Source organism: Rhinolophus hipposideros (assembly GCF_964194185.1).
Source record: "Rhinolophus hipposideros genome assembly, chromosome: 1".
In the NCBI taxonomy this organism is placed as follows: Eukaryota; Metazoa; Chordata; class Mammalia; order Chiroptera; family Rhinolophidae; genus Rhinolophus; species Rhinolophus hipposideros.
Window position 1 is genome coordinate 79679974 of NC_138047.1, and position 23680 is coordinate 79703653.

Below are 23680 nucleotides of genomic sequence, written 5' to 3' on the forward strand. Positions count from 1 at the left end.
ACATTCCAATCAGACATTAGTTGCTTTAACAAGTCTAGCATAGAGAAAAAAATTGAAGGCCATTAAAATCCCAAACATCAAGTAAGTAGGGATCTAGAAGCAAACGCACCTGTCTTGACAATAATCTGCACAGCTTTCTTTAATTGCCAGTTGAGTGATGACACATACCAGAGCCTGAGAAGATTTGGGGCAATCAGACTGGATTCTTTAGGCCTGCCTTATTCTAATCTAGGGCACTTTTTAGCAGTCTTTTTGAAAGTTATGAGAAATACTAAAGACTTGGTTGCCTAACAATTTGAAGACTTGGTTGCCTGACATAAAAGGCTTAATTTTTGATATGGCGTATTTTTTGTTTATTTCTGGAATAAGTTCCAAAAAAGTTAAGCATGCAAAGGGCTCAGCAGTTTAATCAAGCTAAACGTAGATATCTGCATATGTGTAATGATTCCAAAGAAGGAAATATCAGCAAAGAAGAGAAAAGGAAGCAGAAAGAAAAGAGGACTGAGGAGAGAATGTGGGAAATGCTCACGTTCATGAGTAGAATGTTGTAGAGGAACCAAAGTAAGAAAGAGGAATGAGCCAGAGAGGAAAAGAGAAATATGTAATATTACAAAAGCAAGGGGCTATATTAGGTGGAAAGGATAGACAACAGGTTACAAAGTACAGAGGTTGGTTACTGGAAAAAAGACTTTGGATTTCAAGAGACAAATTAACAAAATGCCTGCTGAGCCAAATTTCAAAAGGTTAGATGAAGTGAAGCTAGAATGAGCAAGTGAAGTCTGTGATTTGAATATAGCTATCATTTCAAGTGGTTTTAAATGACAATATTTTCCCCTGTCCTCACATTTGGATGATTTTTTTAGTTCATTATTAGATATAAATGCCTATTTGCAAATAGCTTGTTTCCAACACGCTAACAGAATTTATCACATACTTCAACAACATGACTTTCACTCTCAATTTATCAGTGTTTAAATATTTCCAAATTACCTGAATCATGAAAAATGAAAAACAAACAAACAAAAAATCCTCAAACAAGACAAAAAGAAAGTGGAGAAAAGGAAATGGGAATAATGAGCCCTGAATTTCTGAGTCCTGTTAGCAGGACAGTTGACACAAAGAGGGTTGTAAACCTTCCAGATTCTCAGCAAACACTCTGGACCCCAGGCACTGTACAGCAAGTGTCAAGAAGCTTGCCTTTACAGAGGCCATCTTACTTTGGAGAATATCAGATTAATGCTGTTGGCAGCAGACTCTAACATGTTCTCCAATTGTTTCAGTTCCTGTGCTTAAATAATTAATATTGCAGTGGTTGTTAGGACCTTCACTTATCATGATTCTATTTTTAATGCCTGGTATTCCCTTGCTTCTGTATAATTTCACCAATTACTCAATTATGTAGTATTTTGCTTATTTTTTTCCAAGACAACACTGACTTACCATCCCTCTTAGTGTTAACATTCAATACCAGAAATGTGTGTGTGTGTGTGTGTGTGTGTGTGTTTTGTCTTGTTCTGTTTTGTTTTACAATTCTTGGCTTTAGTGTAATTTAGTTCCTTTGTTTCCTCCATGTACACGACGTGCATTCATTTAGTTACCCCTGCCCAACTTGTTGGGGAAGAGTAAGCAGCCACTTTCTAGTTTGTGCATGAGCATGTGACCTTACTTATTTCTGCGATGGTAATAGTGTTAATGACATCCGCACAATAACTGCATGCACTTTTATCTTCCTCTTTGTTGCCCTGTAAGATAAGTATTCTTACTATTATGGGTGCCGTTGTTATTGTTATCCTATTTTACAGATTTAAAAATAAAAAGAACCAGAATTCAGTGACTTTTCCAAAGACGTTAAGCGAGTGAGTGACAAGCCAGGACGTAATGCCTATTGAGAAACGGCAGTGCTGTAGTGCTACTAGAGTATCTGAAAGGCAGCTATGAGGAAGCAAAAGGAAGCAAAAAGCAATAGGATTATTAGTAGGCTTTACACCTCGACAACTTTCCTTGTCTGATCAGAGTGTGAGGGCTGCCAGCTGAACTGACTTAAAGCCATGGTGGGGAGGCCATTGAGAAGGCCCCCAGCTTGCTGCTGTCAGTGGGCACATGGTGGCACTCAGATGCAGAGAGATGGGTATGAGGAGTGTGGGGTGGCTGCCATGAGCAAAGAAAAGAAATAGGATTTATCCGACAACATTCCCTTCTACTATAATTTACACCATAATTTATTAGGAAAGAGTAGAAGACAGAAAAGCATGTGTGTGTATTTTTCTTGATGACAGTGAAGAATTACTGGCAGGGATACAAGTAAAGGCAGAGATGAAAACAGTGTACTGCTCTGATGCCTGCCTTTGAAGCACTAACATACACTAAGCATCTCGGAGTAGCAGTTGGCAGCAATAGAGGGCTTGGGTTGTACTGTTGCTGTTTATGAACTCACAGCTATACCTATATCATTAGAAAATACAAGAGGAGAGAATAAAATAAAGGTCCATGTTCTTCTTAAATCCTCTTAATAACCTTAGCAAATTGTAGCAGGATAGCCTGCTCGGACATTATTTTGCATAGGTTTATATTTTGGCTTTCTCCACTCACTACTGTGTGACATGCACAAATTGCTCAACTTCTCTGGGCCTCAGGAGAATTATTGTTTTATCATTTATAAAGTAGTTCATCCTTGATAAAAATAAGGATGGTACTAGGAGTTGCTTCAAAGGGCTGCTGAAAAAAAATCAAGAGTTAATTCAAATGAAGCATTTGGAGCAGTGCCTGGCACAGAGTAAATAATCAACAAATGGAACCTCTTACTAAATGTAATGTGTGCTATAACTACTTGTAAGTTTAAGGAAATAATATGTCTTAAGATCACTCTTTTCTTCCAGTACCCAGAAGAAAAAAACATTCTTTTTCCACATGATAAAGCATCATATGGAGAGCTAACATATTTTTAAAAATATTTGGTTAGGTCCACCACTTGAAGAAGTCACTCCCCCTAATTGTGATGCTTTGATTTGTTTTGCCATTTAATGTACTTATTCATTCATTCATTTCATTTATTTGGTTGCTTCAGAGAGATTGGGACAGTTAAAATGTTGTATGATTAGGAAATATTTAAATTTAAGCTATTGTGTGTACCAAATTATAATACATAAATTGAATCTACCAATTAAATTAGACACTGTAACACATTTAAAAAGGATATCTGATGCACATTCGTCCCTTTTATTTGACTATGGAAGAGAAATTCTTTTAATTTTTTTACAAAAATTACTATTTTTGTGTTTTGCTGATTTTATTTCACATTTATTATTTGGAGCACATAGATAAATTTAAACTAGTATTAAGATCACAAAAATATAATCTGTTACACAGGTTCAGTGTTTGTGAAATAAGTGTTAGAATAATCTGTTTTTAGTGCTATATAAATGAATTACTTGAGTTAACGTACAACAATTTCGATCTGATAGTGAAATCCCTTTGCCTTAAAGTCTTCTCTGATTCACTTTAACATTACAAAGTCCAGGATTGATGGGATGAGCTCTTCTTAAGGACTTCCAATTACATATTGGTGTTATTTGCATACTTCCCTCTTTGCTTTGAACCCAAAGAGGTGGGCAGTGACCCAAAGTTGTTTGCACGAGAGGCTCATTGGGAAGCCACTATTTAAAATACTTGGATTGTGACTTTTCTTCCTGTGGACAGATTTTCCTATCAAAAATTCCCCTTATTTTATATTAGTTAACCTCTTTGTTTGGGAGACTGGTTTATACTTTTTCTAAAAAAATCCAACAACTAGAGAAAAATACGTTGTTCCTCTCTAGTTCCTGGCAGGAGTGGACAGAAGAGGAAGAGAAAATTAACTTCTGCTTACCTGAAATAGTAAGACTAAATTTTCCATATTTAATCTTTCTATGTAACCTTAAAATAATCCTACACAATGAAAACGTCTATCTATTAATTACTATTTTTTTTTTCCTTTTGGGTTTTGCCTCAGATTTTTTTTTCAATGACTCAATAAGAGACACAGACAGACACAAAATCTCCTAAATCTTTTCAAAGGTCAGATAAATAAGTAGGAGCAGCTTTATCTCCTTTTTATAGATGAGTATAGTGGCTAGAGTTATAATGAAGTAAGATGACTTTAAAGTGCCCACAGGGAGTCACAGACAGAAATAAGATTCCATTTTGATGTTCCATCAATGCCAAAGAATGAACAGCCAGAGGAGACTGAGTCTAAAATGGTAAATATCCAGTGTATTGTAAAATGCCTTTGTAATTTAACAGATTATTATGATGTACAATTAAAATGACCATGCAGGGAAAAGAAGAGGAAATGGCAATACTCTCCTAGGACAGAATAGATCAGTTATCCTTCTATTACACCACTTTCTCTGCTTTAGAAACTGTAAGACATGAAACATCCTGGGAAGGAGTTTGTACGGGAGAGGAGTACTAAAGAAGACTATGGTAGGGTCAAAGTCACAGCTGGAGTGAGTTTAAATAACCTTGTCCCTTGCTCTGTCTACTCTAGTGCAAAAATAAAATGATGGATGGTCATGCTTAGATTATCATTAAAATAGTTTTCTTGCTGTTCACAAGGTAACCTTCCACTTGTATCAACTATCATCAATTCTCTATTATTCAGAGTGAAAGGAAAGGAATCTTAGTGCAGATTGTTTCAAAATCGTTTCATTTTGGAAAATTTAATTTTAAAAATGATTTGCTTTCTCGATTACATTTAGTGTTAGTTGATGTCCAGAGGAGATAGCAGATATTTACTTTCCAGCAGGGGCAAGTTGAGCTGGGGTTAAAAAAAAAGTCATGGATAATTTCAAAAAGTGAGGAGATCATCTACGGAAAATAAAGTATAGTTTATTTCAACGAGTAATTTCATGAATGTTTGTGTGTATAAATCCATACAGCATTTTATTAAAGAAAATGCGATATATAAGTATTAGTACTCTCTCACCAACTCCCTCAAGCTTCAGTTTCAAAGTATTTCAAGCATTCTGTTTTCACAACATAATTTCATCCAAACCACTGTCCTTCAAAGTCCAAGTTATATTAATTGAAAGAAAATCAGGGAATCTGGTTTTATGTTAAACCAGTTTCAGCTTCTTTTAAAAACACATGTCAGGAAACTTATCTACTTTTAAAATATAATTATCTTCACAGTCCTACTCATAACTTTTAAAAATCTTTCAAAATCCTACATATTGTGTTCAAAATAATCTGCTTGTCTCAAAAAGACAAAGCAAGGATAAAGACTAAAAGAAACAATTACAAACACAAATCCAGAAGGTTTTTTATTCACAAAACAAATTAAAATAAAATCATTATAAATTACAAAGTTAAAATTATTTTATAAATTGCTCTTTTTTAAATTTGTTTATGCAATAGCCTGTAAAAGTTGATACCTCAAATCCTAGAGGTTATGTCAAGCAACAGTGTACTTAATCGAAATACATGCTCTGAAGATTTTGTTTAAAATTAACTTTGATTTAGAAAATATGCAGTAGTCTCTTAAGAAACTGAAGTATATAAATGTGGACATACATATATAGGTTAATAACAATCCTACAACCTAATTTATCCTATATATATATATCAGTTTTATGATATATATATATCGTAAATATATATATCGTAAATATATATATATCGTAAATATATATATATCATATATATGTATATCGTAAAACTGATAGATGCAAAACAGAAAGTCAAATTAAAACATCAATGTGAATAATTCATCAAAATCATTTTTGCTACCTCTGTACAAATCCCCTGAATACTACCACATTCGATTTTCTTTATCAGTTTCCATTATAACATACAGCTGTGTCTTTGAAAGCAAACCTAAGAATGAGAACTGTAACACCTCTAGAGAACACTTATTTTCTTTGAGAGCCCTATAAATTGTTCCCAAAATTCAAAGGCTCATTTTCCAGGAGTGATTTGAAAAAATCCACCTTGCCTATCACAAGTAGCATCCCTATAAATAAGAATGTTATGAAATTAGACTAAAGTGAATCAAGAAAACCTTAGTTCCCGTTTAGTCTCATTTTCACTTTTATAGATTAATGAATCATTAAATGTCTTCAATAATTTCTTCTGCAGTGGCAATACATTTTTTTATTTTAATTCTCTATCCTAAAAGTAAATCACAAAAAAATAGATAATTTTCAGTACAGAAAAGAAAATCAAAGACTGTCTAATATGCCTACTTGAAATTGCATCTTACAGTTCCTTGTTCCTGCATCTCTGAAATGTATTTATTTCAGCATCACCAGTAAAGGATGGGGGAAAGGGAAGAAAATTCAACTTATTAGGCCTCAGGATAACACTATAGAATTAACTAGTTTGATCAGTTAGCACTTAATTTCCAACCTTCTCAATCAATCATATTTTTCTATTATGATAGATAAAAATTCAGCTTAGCTACATTTCAATTCTAGAGTTTTTCTCCATAAAAGGAAGCAACATCTTCCCTTTCTAATAGTCTTTCTAATTTTCATTCCATTATTGAAAATAAAAGTAGTAAGAATTTTGGTAACCACACAACTAGTGGGATGAAGAGACCCATAAATATTCAAATAATCCTCTTCCTACTCCAAAGAAGAGACATTTTTCTATTTGTTTCTTTATAACAATACACATTTCAGATTACCCAATGTAAAAAGATAGTCCTCTCATTTTCCAGCTATCTTCCTGCAATTCAACTCAATGCTTTATTTTATGTTATCATTATCTCTGATAGGTTCCAATTTTCTCACAAACCCAAATGTCAAATTTTAAGTGTCTGGTATTACTGTTAAATAAATATAATAAAATGTATTCTATAGAATCACTAAGTTATGGAGAGGATATGAGAAAGTCAACTCAATTCAAATTATTTCTAAAATAAATAATCTTCAATTTAAAGACATGCAAATAGAGTTTCAACCTATTTAATGAACAGATATTTAGAGATAGCAAAATAACCAAAGATTTTATACGTATTTATATACAGATATCAAAACATAAAGGATAAGCTGGATTCCCGGGCGCATCCCTCAGTCTAGTCCATGTAACCCCATGGCTAGTGACAGTGCTGACATAAGTGATAATTTGACTATGGAACGTCAGCTGCTCGGGCCCAGTGGTGACAGAAACTCTTCTGTAAAGAAAGTTCTTTACAGAAACTCAAAGAAAGTGCATGGATTAGAATAGAAAGCACTCTCAAAAGATCATTGGATCTATCTCTCTATCCTTGGCTGAAGTAAACAGCACACTCTTTTCAACAACTGATAAGGTGGAATTTGAAGTCAGTAAGTAGCATTAAAGATACGTCTAATGATGTGGATTGAGAGCATTCTTGCTTTGCAACCTTTGCCCTGTTTCATGATGAACTTCTAAGAGAAGGTTAAGTCTATTCGTATGGAAAATGTCAGGGTGGTTCTGAGGGAAGGAAAAAGGGAACGATACTGGTCGTGTAAGGGTGGAGGTATGTGACTTGTGTGAGAATGTGCCAAGGATATGTATGAGCGTAGTGTATATGCATATGTATAGCCTCTCATTTCCCTTGAGACGTTTAAAAAAATTCTATGATCTCAGACTTTGTATTCCTTTTGAAAGGATAGCTGAAATGTTTGACATTTCAAAGCCCAAGAAGCATTCTGAAACTGCAAAACCAGCAAAACTGTCCCGTGAGAGGGCAGTAGGGGGCCAAGTGCGGGCCAAGTCTTCCCTTGCTGTCCATCCAGGACTGGCCCTCGCTGTCAACCTTCACCCGGCCACTGCGATGGGGACAGGGGCAGCAGAGGACACCGAGAGCGCACACAGCGGCTGCAGTTGGCTTCTTTGACGAAACAAGGAAACCCGGGATCTGTGTGGCAATAAGCTGCCTTCAAGGTTTGACAGTTGTGAGAAGTGCGTGTGCTGTTTGGCAAACTGGCTTTCGGTTTGGGTTTCCTACAAAAGGAGCGGAAGGGGGAGCTGTGTTGGTTCCCAGTGCCCACAGAGCCCCCTCTCCTGGCTGCTGCGCGCCAGCCACCGCTGGTGCAGAGTGTGCGCGCTCCTGTCTCTGTGTATGTCTACTGTTTGCATGTGACTGTCAATCTGTGTGACTGAGATAGAGACGCCCGCGGAAAATTCCCTCTTGCAAAAAATGCCTCTGGCGACTTCTTTGCTGTGTCGCCCGCACCCTGGCCAACCGCGCCAAAGATGCTGTCATTGTCACTTCATTATTTTGCTTCGCCCCGTATGATTTATTTACAATTCTACGGGAGTCAGAAATGCGGGCCCATTGAAGTTTTCTCTCTGTGATCTTCTTGGAAGGGAGAAAGAGGTTGGGAGGGAAGGAGAACCTGAAAGGGGTACGCCGCCTCCAGATTGCAAAATGTAACGGTTGAGAGCCCTGAACACCTACTCAGCCTGTTGGGATTGGAATCCCGCTCTGCCATTTAAACTAGCTGTGTGCCTTGGGAAAACACTTTGTGCCTGAACTTCGTCATCTGCAGAATGAGGACGGTAACAGCGCCTAACTCGTAGGGTTGTGACGGCTAAGTAGACTATGTAAAACTCTTAGAACAGTGCGAGTTGCTACGTGTTAGCTATTAACATCATCCTCTGCACCGCAGCGTTACATTTGGAAAAGGACCATTCCGGCCACTTTCCACATCCATACGCACTAGGTCTCGGTACATGACCGCGACGCAAAGCAAAGGTGAGGCAGAACCCTAACCCGAGCGCTCCACGCCTTCCAGCACCAGCAGCCACCCAGCCACCCAGCCACCTCCGCCCTCCCGACCCGCTCGAGGATCCCCTCCGCAGCTGTTGTGAGCGCCACCCCTGGGGGCACCCACTGGAAAGTCGAGGGGCGCGAAGGCCACGCGTCCAAGAGCGCTGCTCCCTCCCTCTCCTGGATGTAGAGTGTATTTGGAGTGTTTTCCTACCTGCCCCAGGTTTTTGCCCTTCTTACTGCCGCCGAAAGCCAGTCCTTGGTATGTGCCCGCAGATCGATTGGCGGCCTGTGCAGGCGTCTCCCCGCCCAGAGAGGACTTGATGGAGTTGAGTTTGGCCCGCGAGCTGCCCAGCTGTGAGCTCTCCACCATCAGCACCGCGGCCAGTAGGAGCAGACAGCGAGACGAGTCCTTGCCCCGCATCAACGCGGCCATCTCCCGGCGAGGGGTCCCCGGGGAGGCGCAAAACCCGGCGGGGTACTGATGCAAGGGGAGGGAGGACCTCAACACCAGGTCCCTCACTTGGGGTGCGGAGGCTCGCAGACTCTGTACCCCTAACCCCACTTGGCTTCGGGGGCCCAGGACCGTGTGAACTTAGTCGCACGCCTCAAACCAGGAGTGAGCGCGACCCAAGGAAGACCCAGTTCTCCACCAGAGCAGGAAGTTCTGTAGTAACTGGAAGCAATCAAAGGCGAGACGCCTTCTAGCCAAGGAGGCGTGACCCGCGGTGCAAGAAGACCCAGCCCCGCACCGTTTCCGCTGCTCCTGGCCCCGCACCTCCGTGGTCCCGCCCGGATCTTCGCGGTCCAATCCCCCTCTTAAAATTGCTCAGGAGGTCCACACTAGTTCCTTCTCCTTCGGCCTCAGTTGCTTTCCTCTCCTCTTTTCCTTCCCTCCCCTTTATGTCTCAACCTTGGCAGGACTCAAGTCCTCCTTTTCAACGTTAGCGGACGCTAGAAAGGGGGATCAGGAACCGCACCCAGAGCAGACCCTCGAGGTCTGAGGCAATGAGGTTCCCTCACGCGCACGCACAGTCGCCCCGAAGGGTTCTTCTCCAATTCACACCCGTCAGCCAACTGGTGCCAGGAACGCCGCCGCAAAGCTCTGGAGCTGTCCCTTCGCTCCGCGCGGTCTCCCTCTCTGAGTCTGCTCTCTCACCGCAGCCCCCTTTGCTTTTTATAGCTTCTCATAGTGTGTTTTTTTTTCCCTCCGCCCCCAATTCACGAGTGACAAAGAGTGAAAACGTTTCTCTCAACCCCCCCCACCATGTTCCCGCCTCCCTCTTCTTCCCGCTGCGACTTCCCCTCCCGCTTCTCCTTCTCTCTCCCTCCCATCTTCTCCCAGCCCTCAACAATTGAGAAAATGGTATTCACCCCCAGAGGAAAATAAGGGCTCCTAATTCCTAACAACAGCTCCAGAAGGTGGAAGGACCTGTGGAAACAGGCGGAGTGCAAATGTGGAAGTGAAGAGGGGCAAGGCGCCAGTGCGCTTCGGGACAGCTAGCACCCTTCCTTCGGTTTCCAGCCCATCTCCAGTCCCTGACTCGGAAAGGAGCACTAGAAAAGCCTGCAGAAGACCGAGGGAAGTCAGTCAGCATCTGGGCATTAATACTACAGGCTTAGTACGCTCGAGTTGAGTCTTAGCCTCTGCCTCCCAGGGGACGTGTGAGGCTAGCGCTGTGTTACTGAGCCTGGGGGTACCCAACGGATCCGAATAGGGGCTTTGGAACTGGGGAGAAGAATGCTAGAGAAGAGTTGGGAAGCTGCGTCTATTCTCCCTCCTGGGAGGCGTTTAGGACTTTCTAGTCTCAGATATTCTCCGCCCTCCAGCCCCCACTCCACCACACACGCAGCCAATGTCCCTGTCTCTGAGGGGCTGGGAGGAATGAGGCGCTCCTGAGTATGCTCCGAAGGTTTGAACCTTACAGCTCCACCCGGCATCTTTACCATGCCAGGCGAAGTGCCCTCTTTGCGAAGTGGAAATCCCAGACGGGCATGAACGGGGGCTGGGGAGCCACTGAGTCCTGCCTTCCTCGGCTTTCTGCTTCCCAGCCCCCGGGAATTCCATGGGAAGCCTTATCTGCCAGACTCCGCGGCTCTCCAAGTCCCGTTCGCTTCTGCGAAGGTCCAAGGAGACTCCAAGAGGGGCTGTGGCAGGCGGGCCAGAGCGCGGCGCTTGGGGGCGCCAGTGGCAGCGGCCGGACTTGGCTCTGAACTACTGCGAAAGACAAGTTGTCACAGGCAACTTGGAGAGGTTGGGCTTGGAGAGGTTTGGCTGTCAGGAGCCAAGGCTTCCAAAGCAATGTGAGGGGATGTTGGGAAGTTGTCGCCTTTCTCCTTCTCGGCCTTTAATGCCTGCACGCTGAGAACTCGAGGCAATGCAGCACAGCTTGGCGGCTAGCTGCTAGGGTAGGAGGTTCTCTCTAGCTGCACGCTAGAATTTTCGTACCTGGGTTCCTTAGCTTTCACACCTGATTCTGGCACACACCAACACGTACAGGAGTATGCATTTAACATGTCGCTAAGTGAGAATGCTAGTGACTCCTTTCTCCCCCACCCCCAAAAGGAGTGAGTTCTAAAGTATGAATTTATAGCTAGGTTCTTCCAGACAGCACAAGCTTTGCAATTTGGGCTGCCCCAATCTGTGAGGCTGTCTGCCATGGAATTCATTTTCAGAAAGATTTTTCTTTTTTTAATACACAGGTAAAAGGGAATTAAAACTCGAGGAACCCTCCAGTTTCTTATCTTTGGATTGTCTTGTATTTCCTTAAGGTAGAAATTTTCACATTAAAATAAAAAAAAATTTTTTTCACTTTTTAAAAATATGCTCAGGAATGGACTTGTAATGACAAACGGAGCATTCCAGGCACTAGTGGAGGGCAAGGAAACTGACCCCTACTCTATAAATAAGAACTTGGGATTCAGAACTTAGACTTCAGCACAAGGTTATATTTTTGGCCTTTATTCTGACTTGCCAATTAGAAAACATTAGAGAAATGGAGAATGTTAAGTTAGAAGTCTTCTGGTTGATATTTTTCAAGAATATTTTAGAACAAAAGGAAATGGAAAAAGAGAGCTAACTACGTAGCAAGAAATCACTCTGCATCCACTTGAAGGGTGTGGATACCCACCATCTACTGAAGAACAAACCAGACTAACCAAGAGAAAACTTGACATATTTTGCCTCTTTCTGTCAGTTCCATCTTTCTTTACCTCCAACCAAATTAAGATCCCACCTAACTCCTGTGATAAGTACTGCTAAGAAAAGTGATGTCAAGCTCAGCGTATTTACTTTCAAGAAACTCCTCAAGGCTCAGGGTATCACGACAAAGAGATTATCTCAGAGGCTTACACAATACCCTACAAGCTCCAAAAGCAAAGTTTTACAAATACACTTAAAAATCAAAATTCACATGAAATTTACTTGCACAAATATTCTCCTCTATATATAAAACAAAATCATACTATGAAATCAAATGCTAAAATACACACAGCTACACCTTACACTAAAAAGGAGGTAAAAACTAATTTCATTCATGGTCCAAATGCTCTCTGTAACATTGTGTAACAGACCAAAATTAACACACATAACCCATACATATACAAGTAGATATGCACACACAAAATCAACAAATTGCAAATAAACACGTCAGAAATACTATCATAATCACCCATGTGTGTTTTTCTCATGTGTGCTTTCATAAGTATGAAGACACATGCTTCATACTTAATTGGAAAAATAGTTTTTTTTATGCCTCGTACAATAACATCAATTAGGGAGTAAATATATAAAATCAGCGCTTTACAGAAGTAAAGACAGTGTTCTCTTGTCCAGAAGAAAGTAACTCTAGACACTTTTTCTTTTGGCCATCTTTTCCTCATACTCTGCTGCTCCAGTAATGGGGTCATTTTGGTTCCTAGAAAAACTACAACTGTCCCAGCAATTATTCCTGGATCCTGGTTTCCTTCTGAATACTTAGTCCTAAAGTGAGCTGAATGTACAGTATACCTCATCTCCGTATTGTTGTTTTTCATCCCATTGTCTATCTCCCTGCATTAGTGATCACTTCTTACCACAGCCTATTTAGCAGTTGTTCAGACATTCAGTGCATATTTATTCAGTTTAGGGGCTTGAGGATACAAAGGTGAGTCAGTCAGGGCCTTGGCAGTAGAGAGGCTAGTAGTCCACTGTCAAAGCCATGCCTCACTGAAATCTGTTGTTTGTCCCTCTCAGGAGTTGCTGCTATAAGCCTTCCTCTAGTCTCATCTGTTATTGAATTCTGCCAATTACCGTCTCTCACAGATAGCTGGAACTTCTGAGCTCCACTGCATTCGTGTGACTTTGGGAATAAAAAAATTAGAAATGACCCCCAGAGTCTTTCCTTTCCTCATAAGTCACATGTGCATTTTAATAGTGTACAGGGAGACAATACTCCTACATTTGTGGCTGAACCCAAAGAAACTACACTATTTATAGTCACTTTAGGTTAGGAAGAATGGAAATACAGTACCATGGCAAACTTGGGAATGGAAATGACTTTTTAATAGTTCCTACAGAACCCCAAATCATCTTTTCCACACAGGATGGACATGAAAGACCTTCGCATTGTTGGATATTAAAGGATTTGGAAAATATTTATGTAGCTTTCCTCTCTCCATAGTAAACCAGGCTACCTGGTTCTCTATTCTCGAAGTACTCACACTTTGGATTTTAACACATGAGAGTTTTATGTTTCTCACTTTGCCTGAGGAACAACAGTACCATGTGTTGCTGTCAATTACATTTTAAATAATTTGTAATAAATGTAAGCACTGGTATTGTGAACATTTTTTTCTGTTTCTTGATAGGACTAATTTCCATTCCAGATATGAAAAATTGCATCTCATATTTGATCCCTGCTGTAGTATCAGCTGTAATTCTCTTTTGCCTTGATCTCATAGCTAACAGGACGAGCTAACAAAAAAGGCCTCCTCACTCACCTTTGAGACCCTCGCTGTGCTTGACACAAACATGCACAAGTGAAATGGTTCAAGGGATTTCATGGTGAATCAATCAGAAACATAATTGTTTAGCCAATGGCTTGTTTTTGATCCTTGACATATCTATCATTTCCTCAACACTTAATCTGCCACCCAAATGAAGAGAATTACTGAACAGATCCCTCCCCTAGAGCCTGAACCTAACTAAAAAGAAGTGTACAAATCACATTGTCAGAAACTCAGGTGGACAAACTTCTACTGACATATGAGTGACCTTAGGTAGAACTGAAATTAGAAAAAAATCTCCAAATGTTTAACACCAAGCCTTATCCTTTATGATACACAATTTCTGCCCATTCTATACACTGCATATCTTCCCCGGTGGCTGACTTACTCCCAGTGCTGAGTTGTGACAGGTTATTTCAAGATCCATTTTTGGAAAAAATACTATATTGGCAGTGAAAGAGAAATATGTTTATTTCTTGAGAGAGGTTCGTTCACTCAAGAAATCTCATCTTGATGAGCAACAAAACAAACAACTTTTACATGACATGGACCAACTGCTCCCAAACTCTGTTCCTTAGATCTCCAGGCTTCTACAGAAGTCTCACGAGGAAGTTCAAGCTTCTGTGCTTTTGACAGGACCTCATGAGAGAGGGCTCCAGCAACATTAATTTTTAAATGCCTGTTTTGTTACTGTTTTTATTTGGGGGAGGATTGTGTTGGTTGGTTGGTTGGTTGGTTGGTTGGTTGGTTGGTTGGTTGGTTGGTTAGTTGGATGGTTGATTAGTTGATATTAATCAACTGTTACTGCTTAGATTTGGAAGCCACAGTACACTGGGCAAAATATACTATGACCCTCAACCTGTCAACCAGCAACAAGATGGATTGATTTCTATGCTGTTATTACTACAGATTAGTTCCACAACCAAAATTATTCAAATAGGAAAGGTATTAAAAATCTGACCATTTATTCAGAAAAGATTTGGTCACTGGAATTAGGGAATACTTAAAAAAATGGAAGGGCAGGGCAGTGAATCTAGTCATAGCACAATGTACTTGTTTCTGGTTAGATAACTGAACCCATGACTAATGATCATAGAAAAGCTTTTACTATAAAAGAAATTGTGGCACAGTTTGAAAAATAACAGGAAAACTGTTTGCCAAAAATAAGAAAATGAGTTCCCACATGACAAGCATGAATAACTGGGCTTGATAACAAAGAATTTAAATGTTTCTCTTTGGATGATCATTTTGTAATAGATCCTACCTTTTGGTACTCTAGGAATAAGCTACAATGCTCAAGAACAGTTTGAGGTATAAAAAAATCAAGATATTAAATGTCAATCCACTTAAAGAATTTTATAGGTAACTGGCTTAGAATACATAGCAATAATTTAAAAAATCATAATAACCAAGATATTTTAAATGCTTAAATGTGCCAGTCTGCGCTGTACAAGTATTCCATGTATTATCTCTTCTTTGTATCTCATAGTTTATACCTTCAAAACTATGTTCAATATTAAAATAGTGCTGAACAGAGTAGCTTGCACCACAGCAGACCCTCTCATTTGTATTATAGATGCCCAGTCATGGCAACAATGTGGCATTCACCTAAGTAAAGGAGTATCCACCAGAAGAAAATGAAGGTGCCTTTGCCTCACCACAGCAAGGCTTACCACGGATTCCTCTGAAGGAGCCAAGACAAATCACATGGTAAAGGGCTACATACAACACCAAGAATGCAAGTGGATGAGTACACATACTGCAGCTTTGTCCAGCATAATTAAGCCTCTTTGAAACTAAATGACCATTTAGCACAGAACCAAAAAAGGCTCTCCACCATAAAGATGTCAACTTAGCTTCACAGACTGGGCGGTTTAAACAACAGACATTTACTTTTCCTCAGTTCTGGAGGTGAGAAGTCCAAGATCAAGGTGTCAGCAGATTTAGTTTCTTCTGAAGCCTCTCTCCTTGGTTTGCAGATGGCCTCTTCTCACTGTGTCCTCACATGGTGATGAGAGATGCCATACACTTAAAAACATTATTTAAATTTTTCTATTATCATTTTACTTCTGGCTTATGTTGACGATATGAACTTCCTCACCTTCCTTCTCTGTGTGAATTAGAGCTAAATATGAACCTGGCTGACTTGAGTCTGAATGAGATCGTCCAGACTCCACTGGGGCCTTGAAAAAGAAAACAATGCATGCAAGCTGTTTGCCAAGCATATAGGTCATTTCTACATTTGAAAACAGCACTTTGTTAATAAAAGATGGAAATAATAAAATGCAGGAGTAGATGATACCAAAATGAAATCATGGTAGATCAAAGTAAGAGGAAGCAGCAATCAAAAATAGATTGATCTAGCAAGCAGCAAGTTGTTCTGTTACTAACTTAATTTGTCCATTTGTTTAATTTGATTTGTTCAATTTACTCAGTAAATTAATAGTCACTGGAATCACAGTACCTTTAATTAATTCAAGGCAATGCTAAATATATGGAAGCAGAGGGAATATCTAATTTCATTGAAATTGCTCATTAAATTATTTTTGAATGTACAACATGTACTTTGACAACTAAGTTTTCAAATTGTGAAGAAATCTGTGTTAGAATAAGCTTAAATTTAGTTTAATTTTTATTGTTGTTGTTTTTATTCTTTCTGAAATCTATTAGACTCTATTTTGAGTGTTACTCTCAAGAATGTATATGCAGGTTTGTATATATCTAAGATCAAATAATATATCCTAGAACATAACAACTATTTCCATGTTATAAAATTGGGTTAGCCTTATTCTCTAATAACACTGTGGTGTATTTTAATAAACAAAGACATGAAATTTTAAATCTTTGATTAATTTGCTTTTAAGGAATCAAACTGTATTATATAAATATGAGCTTAGCACATAATAAAATTATTCAAATTTTGAAAATTATCCTTTTATTCTACTTAACACTAGAACTGGTGTTGGGGCCAGGGATTATGCAAACTGAGACCTTAACATGAAAAGGCAAAATACATTTATAACCTTGTAAGCACTACTTTCAAATTCATAAAATTACCTGACTTTTCTTTCTATATGTTTCCATAATTCTAGTAAGTCATCCATTAAAAAAGCTCATCGTTGCAAGTTCTGATCAAAAGTTATGCTTATTAAAACACTGTGCATTCTATTTAGCCAAGTGTAGATAAAGCCTGACCGTTAAATACTCGTATAAGTTAATTTGTACACTGGCCCTCATTTGTAAAGCACTTTCTGAATATAGCAGACATGATCATCTGATTTACTTTTTCAGTGGCCACTTAATGTTAAAATGCCTCGATGGAAACCACTCTAAGTAATGCCTCTAAGTAAATCCATGTATATGGGGGATAGAAATTACAACCCATCATGGTATTATTGTTTGACAAGAGAAGAGTTCTGGTTAACTGTTAGAAATATACTTTTAAAAAGTCAGTGATCTTACACAGTTGTTACTAGTCTACAAGACTAGGAGAGGTCCAAGTTCATGCAGCAGAGGGCAGTAATGCACATTTATCAATGGTAAGAAAGAAGAGCTAGAGAGTATCATAAAGTAACCTTTCTGGAGAAAAATGTTTAAAGGCCTTTCCTATACCTATGTTAGTGAATGGAAGAGACCTGACAAAAGGGAAGAAGAGACTTCTTCCCTTCCCATGAAGAAGTTGCAATACTTCTCAAATTTTAGATTACCAAAATTTAAAACAAACAAACAAAGCTAGAAAGCTTTTCCTTACCCAACTACACACAAGGAGCAACTTTTGTCAAGGCCTATGTAGAGGTTGTCCACCGGGCATTAAAATCTACTGTAAAAACTCTTCCAAATCACTCAGAAAAAAAGCAAATAAACAATGTTGCAAACATTCCAATGAATGTGCAGAACACATTGGAAATTAACACGTACTTAATCTGACTACCACTTATTCTCAAACTTTCTCTGGCTACTTGAAAAAAATGCAACAAAATCCAAGAACCTCAGCATTTAACCTTCCTTTAATTCCTGTGACTGCCCACACTGTAACAATGTTTGCATCTTCTTGTTCTGAGTCTTCAAAAAACTACTTCAACAAGCTGCTTCCCACCTCACTCCACTATACAGATTTTACCCCATGTTCTACTATTTGTGATAAACCATCAAATAAAGCAGCCTCAACACAAGGGAGTGGTGGTCATTTAAAAACAAACAAACATACATACATACAAACAAAAACCTGTAGGTAAATATTTGAGGGTAGAGTCTGAGAATGCATGATGGTGTAGTTTTTAAACCAGAGAAAGATACTAGGATAACAAAACAAAATAAAAGAGTATAGAAACCACAGAAAACATGTATAGTAAAATTAGAAAACAAGGTGGGTGAGCAAAATCACCAGTAGTTATAAGATCCACATGATATCAGTTTCTGTGAAAAAGGATGTTGAGGGAAAGCAATGGCGCTTTGAGAATAAAAGAACCCTCTAATCTCCATCAGGTCTTCACTGGAAAGAACACAGCCAATCTAAGAACAAAACCAGGAGGTAATGGGCTCTGCAGGCTCTAAATCAGAAAACAAAACCCCTCAGTGAGAAGAAACTTCCAGAAATAGAATCCAAATTGAGCAGGCCAGGAACAATTAGCACACACACACAAAAAAAAAGTCTAGAAAAAAATTAGTGAAGAGCGGAAGTAGACATAAAAAATATGAGACCACTTTTCAGCTTCAAAACAAGCTGGAGCATCACCTAGCCATCTCCAAGTACAACACATCCAAGGGGCAGATTGGGCAGGCATCAGAGTCTTGTTGAAGCAGATCCTGCTCTGTAGGATCATCCCCTGCACAACAACTCCTCCACTGTAGTCAAGGCCAGTCCTCATAACCCGTGAGCCCAAGGGTCAGTCCCTCACATTGATGTGCAATTATGAACCAAGGCTCAACCATATAAGAGGAGGACACACAACCCACACGAGGGACACACCTGGAGCATGTGGCTCAGGTGACCAGAAAGACTGTACCACTGAACCCCATAGCACACCTACTACATATGTCCACATAGGAGCCCTACCTAATACATAGAAACAAACAGAGGGAGGCAGCCAAAATGGGGAGACAAAGAAACATGTCCCAAATGAAAGAACAGAACAAAGCTCCAGAAAAAGAACTAAATGAAAAGGAGATAAGCAATCTATCAGATGCAGAGTTCCAAACACTGTTTATAAGAATGTTCAATGATCTCATAAAAATGGAGACGGAAACCATAAAAAAGAACCAGAAATAAAGGATATATAATAGAAATAAAGAAAATAATGGAAATGAAGAATATATTACAGGGAATCAACAGTAGATTAGATGAAGCAGAGGATCCAACCAGCGATGTAGAGGATAAGTAGCAGAAAACACCCAATCAGAACAGCAAAAAGAAAAAAGAATCCAAAGACTTGAGGAGAGTTTAAGGGGCCTCCAGGACAATATCAAGCATACCAACATTCACATTATAAGGTTACCAGAAGGAGGAGAGAGAGCAAGGAATTGAAAACCTATTTGAAGAAATAGGTTGATAGAAGAAATGATGATAGAAAACTCCCCTAACCTGGTGAAGGAAATGGACATACAAGCCCAGGAAGCACAGAGAGTCCCAAACAAGATGAACCCAAAGAGGCCCACACCAAGACACACCATAGTTAAAATGCCAGAGGTTAGATACAAAGAGAGAATCTTAACAGCAGCAAGAGAAAAGCAGTTAGTTACCTATAAGGGAGCCCCCATAAGACTGTCAGCTGATTTCTCAACAGAAACTTTGCAGGCAAGAAGGGAGTGGCAGAAAATATTCCAAGTGATGAAAAGCAATGACATACAACCAAGATTGCTCTATCCTACAAGGCTGTCATTTAGAATTGAAGGACAGATAAGGAGCTTCCCAGACAAGAAAAAGCTGGAAGAGTTTATCACCACCAAACCAGTATTACAAAGACTCTTAGAGGGACTTCTTTAAGATGGGAAGGGGTTTAAGAATGGGTGAAAAGGGAAGGGATTAAGAAGAAAAAAATGAGTGTCATCAAGTAGTTAAGGGAATGTAGGTTAAAGCATAAGGAATATAGTCAATAATATTGTAATAACTAGTTATGGTACCAGATAGGTGCTAGATCTATCAGGGTGATATATGGGAATGGGGTTGGGGTCAGGGTGAAAAAGGTGAAGGCATTAAGAAATATAAATTGATAGTGAATACAGTATGGGGAATATAATCAACAATGATGTAAAGATCATGTAAGGTGCCAGATGGGCACTGGATTTATCGGGGGAACATGTCATGGCCTGTGTAGATGCCTGACCTATGTGCTATACACCTAAAGCTGAAGTAGAATAATATTTAATGTCAACTATAGCTAAATATATAGGTATATATAGTCATAGGATGTGGAGTACAACATAGTGAAGATAATCGATGGTATTGTAACAACTATATAAGATGTCAAAGGGCTAGTAACTTGGGAGGGTGAGTTATCACTTTATGAGTGGTTTAAATGTCTAGCTATTACATTGCTTTGTACAACTGAAACTAAGAAAAACAAACAAATAAAAATATATGAGACCACTTTTAAAATCACTTCATAAATGCAATAGAAATGAGAGTAATATAGAAGAGCCATAGAAGAGCAATGTGGCTAGAAAAGTTACTCTGCTCCTACAATCTCTAATAGCAAAGAAAAATGTGTTTAACTTAGAAATGGACAACAAAGAAGGATTGTGGCCCAATCCTGTATAAATTTAATATGTTAACATAAAAGAATAAGGACTAGAATAGCATCATTATAAGCAAGCTAAAAAACAATGCCCAATAAGCACATAAAAACAGTAACCTAATATTCTAAAACATACTTAAGGAAATTAAGGAGAAAAATGAAACAATGAAAAAAACATTGTAAATCAGAATTAGAAAAAAATAATAGTATGTTTCAAGAAAGGATATATTTTAAAAGAAATACAAGAAAAATCATTTCAGAAATGAAGATTGAACTGGAAAGAACAAGAAATCACACAATGCTTTAAGGGAAATATCAGATGAAAGGAAAGACATTAGATAAATCAAAAAGAAAGAAGGAAAGAGATAAAAAGACTTCAAGAAAAATAATAAATATAGAAGCTAGGAAAAGAATATCTAACATACTTATAATAATTTTCCCCGAATAAGAAACCCAAGCAATAGAACAAAACAAACACTAACTAAAATAATTTAAGAAAATATTCTAACATGCCATGAACAAAAAAACTTTTTCATATCATAAAGTTTCAGAGGGGGAAGTCAACCCAGAATGGACAACATCACAACATATTCTTGTTTAACTACTAAATTTGAAAAAAATATATACTTTGTCCAGTAAGCAAAAAGATCATGTCACTTTCAACAACCATGTTTTATGCCAGGAGATAATTAAGTAAAATATCTAAGATATACAAAGAAAGAAAATGTGAACTAAGAGTTTTGAATACAGCTAAACTGACCTTCATTTACAAAGGTTCCAGACAAAATAGTTTGTGAATCCAAGAAGTCAGAGTATATTATTTACATAAGCTCTTCCCTAGAAATTTACCAAAAAATAAGAATCAGAAAACAACATGGGGAGACATTGATAAGTAATGTAATTATCTGTAGATGTAGGACTACGTGATGATTTTTAGATGGGGGGGGCAAAGTATTATGCAATGGCTATATGCAGTACAAAGCTGCATGATGGTTTTGAGAGAGAGAGAGAAGAAAGAGAGAGAGAAAAAAAAAAGAGAGAGAGAGCAAAAAACCAAGCTCCTTGTGAATATTGATGTGAAGAAATCTTAAATAAAATAGTAGTAAACAAAATGCAATAGTCCTTTAAGCAACACACATGACTTAATGGGTTTATTTTAAAATATAAATTTAGGAAATCCATTAATAGGCTCTCTCAGTATAATAGACCTAAGGAGAAGAATAATATGATCAACTCCACAGATGCAGAAAAAGCATTTGGTGACACTCAGCCCACACCATTCATGTTAAAAAACAACAAATAGAATAGAAATTTATGGACATATAATATACACCTCATCTTAAAAGTTAGCATCTTAATAGGGAATCACTTGATGCTTAAATGAGAAAATCAGAAACAAGATGAGGGCGACCACAATCTCCAGTGTTGCACACTGGGATACTGGTAAGAGTCATTCAGTTGAACAACAGAAATCAATCACAACCATAAGAATTAAAAAGTGTAAAATAAACTATTTCTATTTGCAGATAATGTAAGTATACATATAAAAATTCTAAAAAACAGAATTTACTAAAGAAATAGTTTTAAAACTTAATATACAATAATGACTAGTCTTCATATATAAGAAAAAAGTCATTTAGAAGTTATAATGAGAGAGAAGACCCTATGCCAATTGCCAAAAACCAATAATACAACTCTTAGGTATAAATATAAGCTAAAATGTACAAAATCTATATAAAAACACTAATATTCCCATAAGATAAAAAAGTAGACTGAGCAAATGGAAAAATATGTAATATTCTTGGAGCAGAAGACTCAACATTATAAAGATGTCAGCTATATCTGAATTAATTAATAAATTTAATGCAATCACAATAGAAAATACACCATGTTTCTTTCTCCCTGAAACTGGGAAAGTTGAGTTAAAAATTCATTGGATTTAATTCTTTGGATTTAAAAATCGTGTGGGAGAATAGCCAAGAATGTTCAGGAAAACTCTATAAAGAAGGAGTAGTGACTGGGGAGATGGAGATAAGCCCACGAGATGTTAAAGCCTCTTGAAAAGGCATTAATTTATTATTAGCACATAAACAGACATGAGACCAATGTGACACAATAAAACAGCTCAGAAGTATACTCAATTGCATATGAACATTTAGTAGATGATAGGAGTAGCATCCCAAATCTGTGGCCTCTAGGGTGGACTTTTAAGGAATTGGTTTAACTAGATAGTCATACGAAAAAAGTTAAAACTGGATCTATTCCTCGCACTCTAACAAATAAATTCCATATGGATCAAAAATTTAAATATAAAAAAATAAATAAAACAATGCAAGGGGTAAAATTTTAATGCTTTGAAAAAGTTCCATATATAAAATAACAACAATAGCAGTACCAATAACAACAATTTTAACCTCCAATTATATAAACAGATAATCTTTGGAGCAAAGTGTCTCCATGAATATTGATTATAGCATTTTATATTCCTCTAACCTCTTTAATAGAAGTGAAAACATCAAAACATTGGATCTCTAAGTATCCTAAAGGCCTCATGAGGAATTCACCTCTTCTCAACTCTTCTGCAATGACACACTGGCTTCAATGCGACTATGTACAGATGCTCCTTGACTCACAATGCGGTCACATCCGGAAAACCCAATCTTTTTTTTTTCTTTAATTTATTTATTTTTTTTAAGTTTTGCCGGATAACCCAATCTTAATTTGAAAACTCTGTAAGTAAAAAATACATGGGATACACCTAACCTACTTAACATCATACCTTGGCCTAGCCTACCTTAAATGTGCTCAGAACATGATAACTAAGAAACACTGGCAACATAATACCACTGACTTTTTATCCTTATGATCATGTGCTTCGTGATCACCGCCTGACTTGGAGCTGTGGCTCTGCCACTGTCCAGCATCATGAGAGTATCTTATCACATATCATTAGACCAGGAAAAAAATGCATATAGCTTTCCAACCATCATATAAACTCAAAAAATCCTAAATCAAAGCATCATAAGTTGGGGACCATTTGGATATTTCTTACTAGGAGATATACCTAGAACAAGCATGTTTTGACTTTTTTCAGGTGGTATTCAATTTCAATTAATACTATCCTGTGGTTGAAATAATACACTTCAGACAATGTGTGCTGATTTAACTTGAAGAAAAAAATAGTGTATTTTCATTGGCTCAGATCCCAGGGTAGCGCATTTTATAGTTTGGAAGGGATAATAGT

At 38.2% G+C, this 23680-nt stretch overlaps 1 protein-coding gene across 1 annotated transcript in view; it reads right to left on the reverse strand.

The window, feature by feature from the left end:
* DKK2 (dickkopf WNT signaling pathway inhibitor 2) overlaps nt 1–9865 on the reverse strand; it is a 77667-nt gene extending 67802 nt beyond the window's left edge. Inside the window, exon 1 of the mRNA XM_081045174.1 lies at nt 8931–9865. Coding sequence (XP_080901300.1) covers nt 8931–9152 — 222 coding nt within the window. The 5' untranslated portion in view covers nt 9153–9865. The remainder of the gene's footprint in view (nt 1–8930) is intronic.
* Between the last annotated feature and the right edge of the window lie 13815 nt (nt 9866–23680).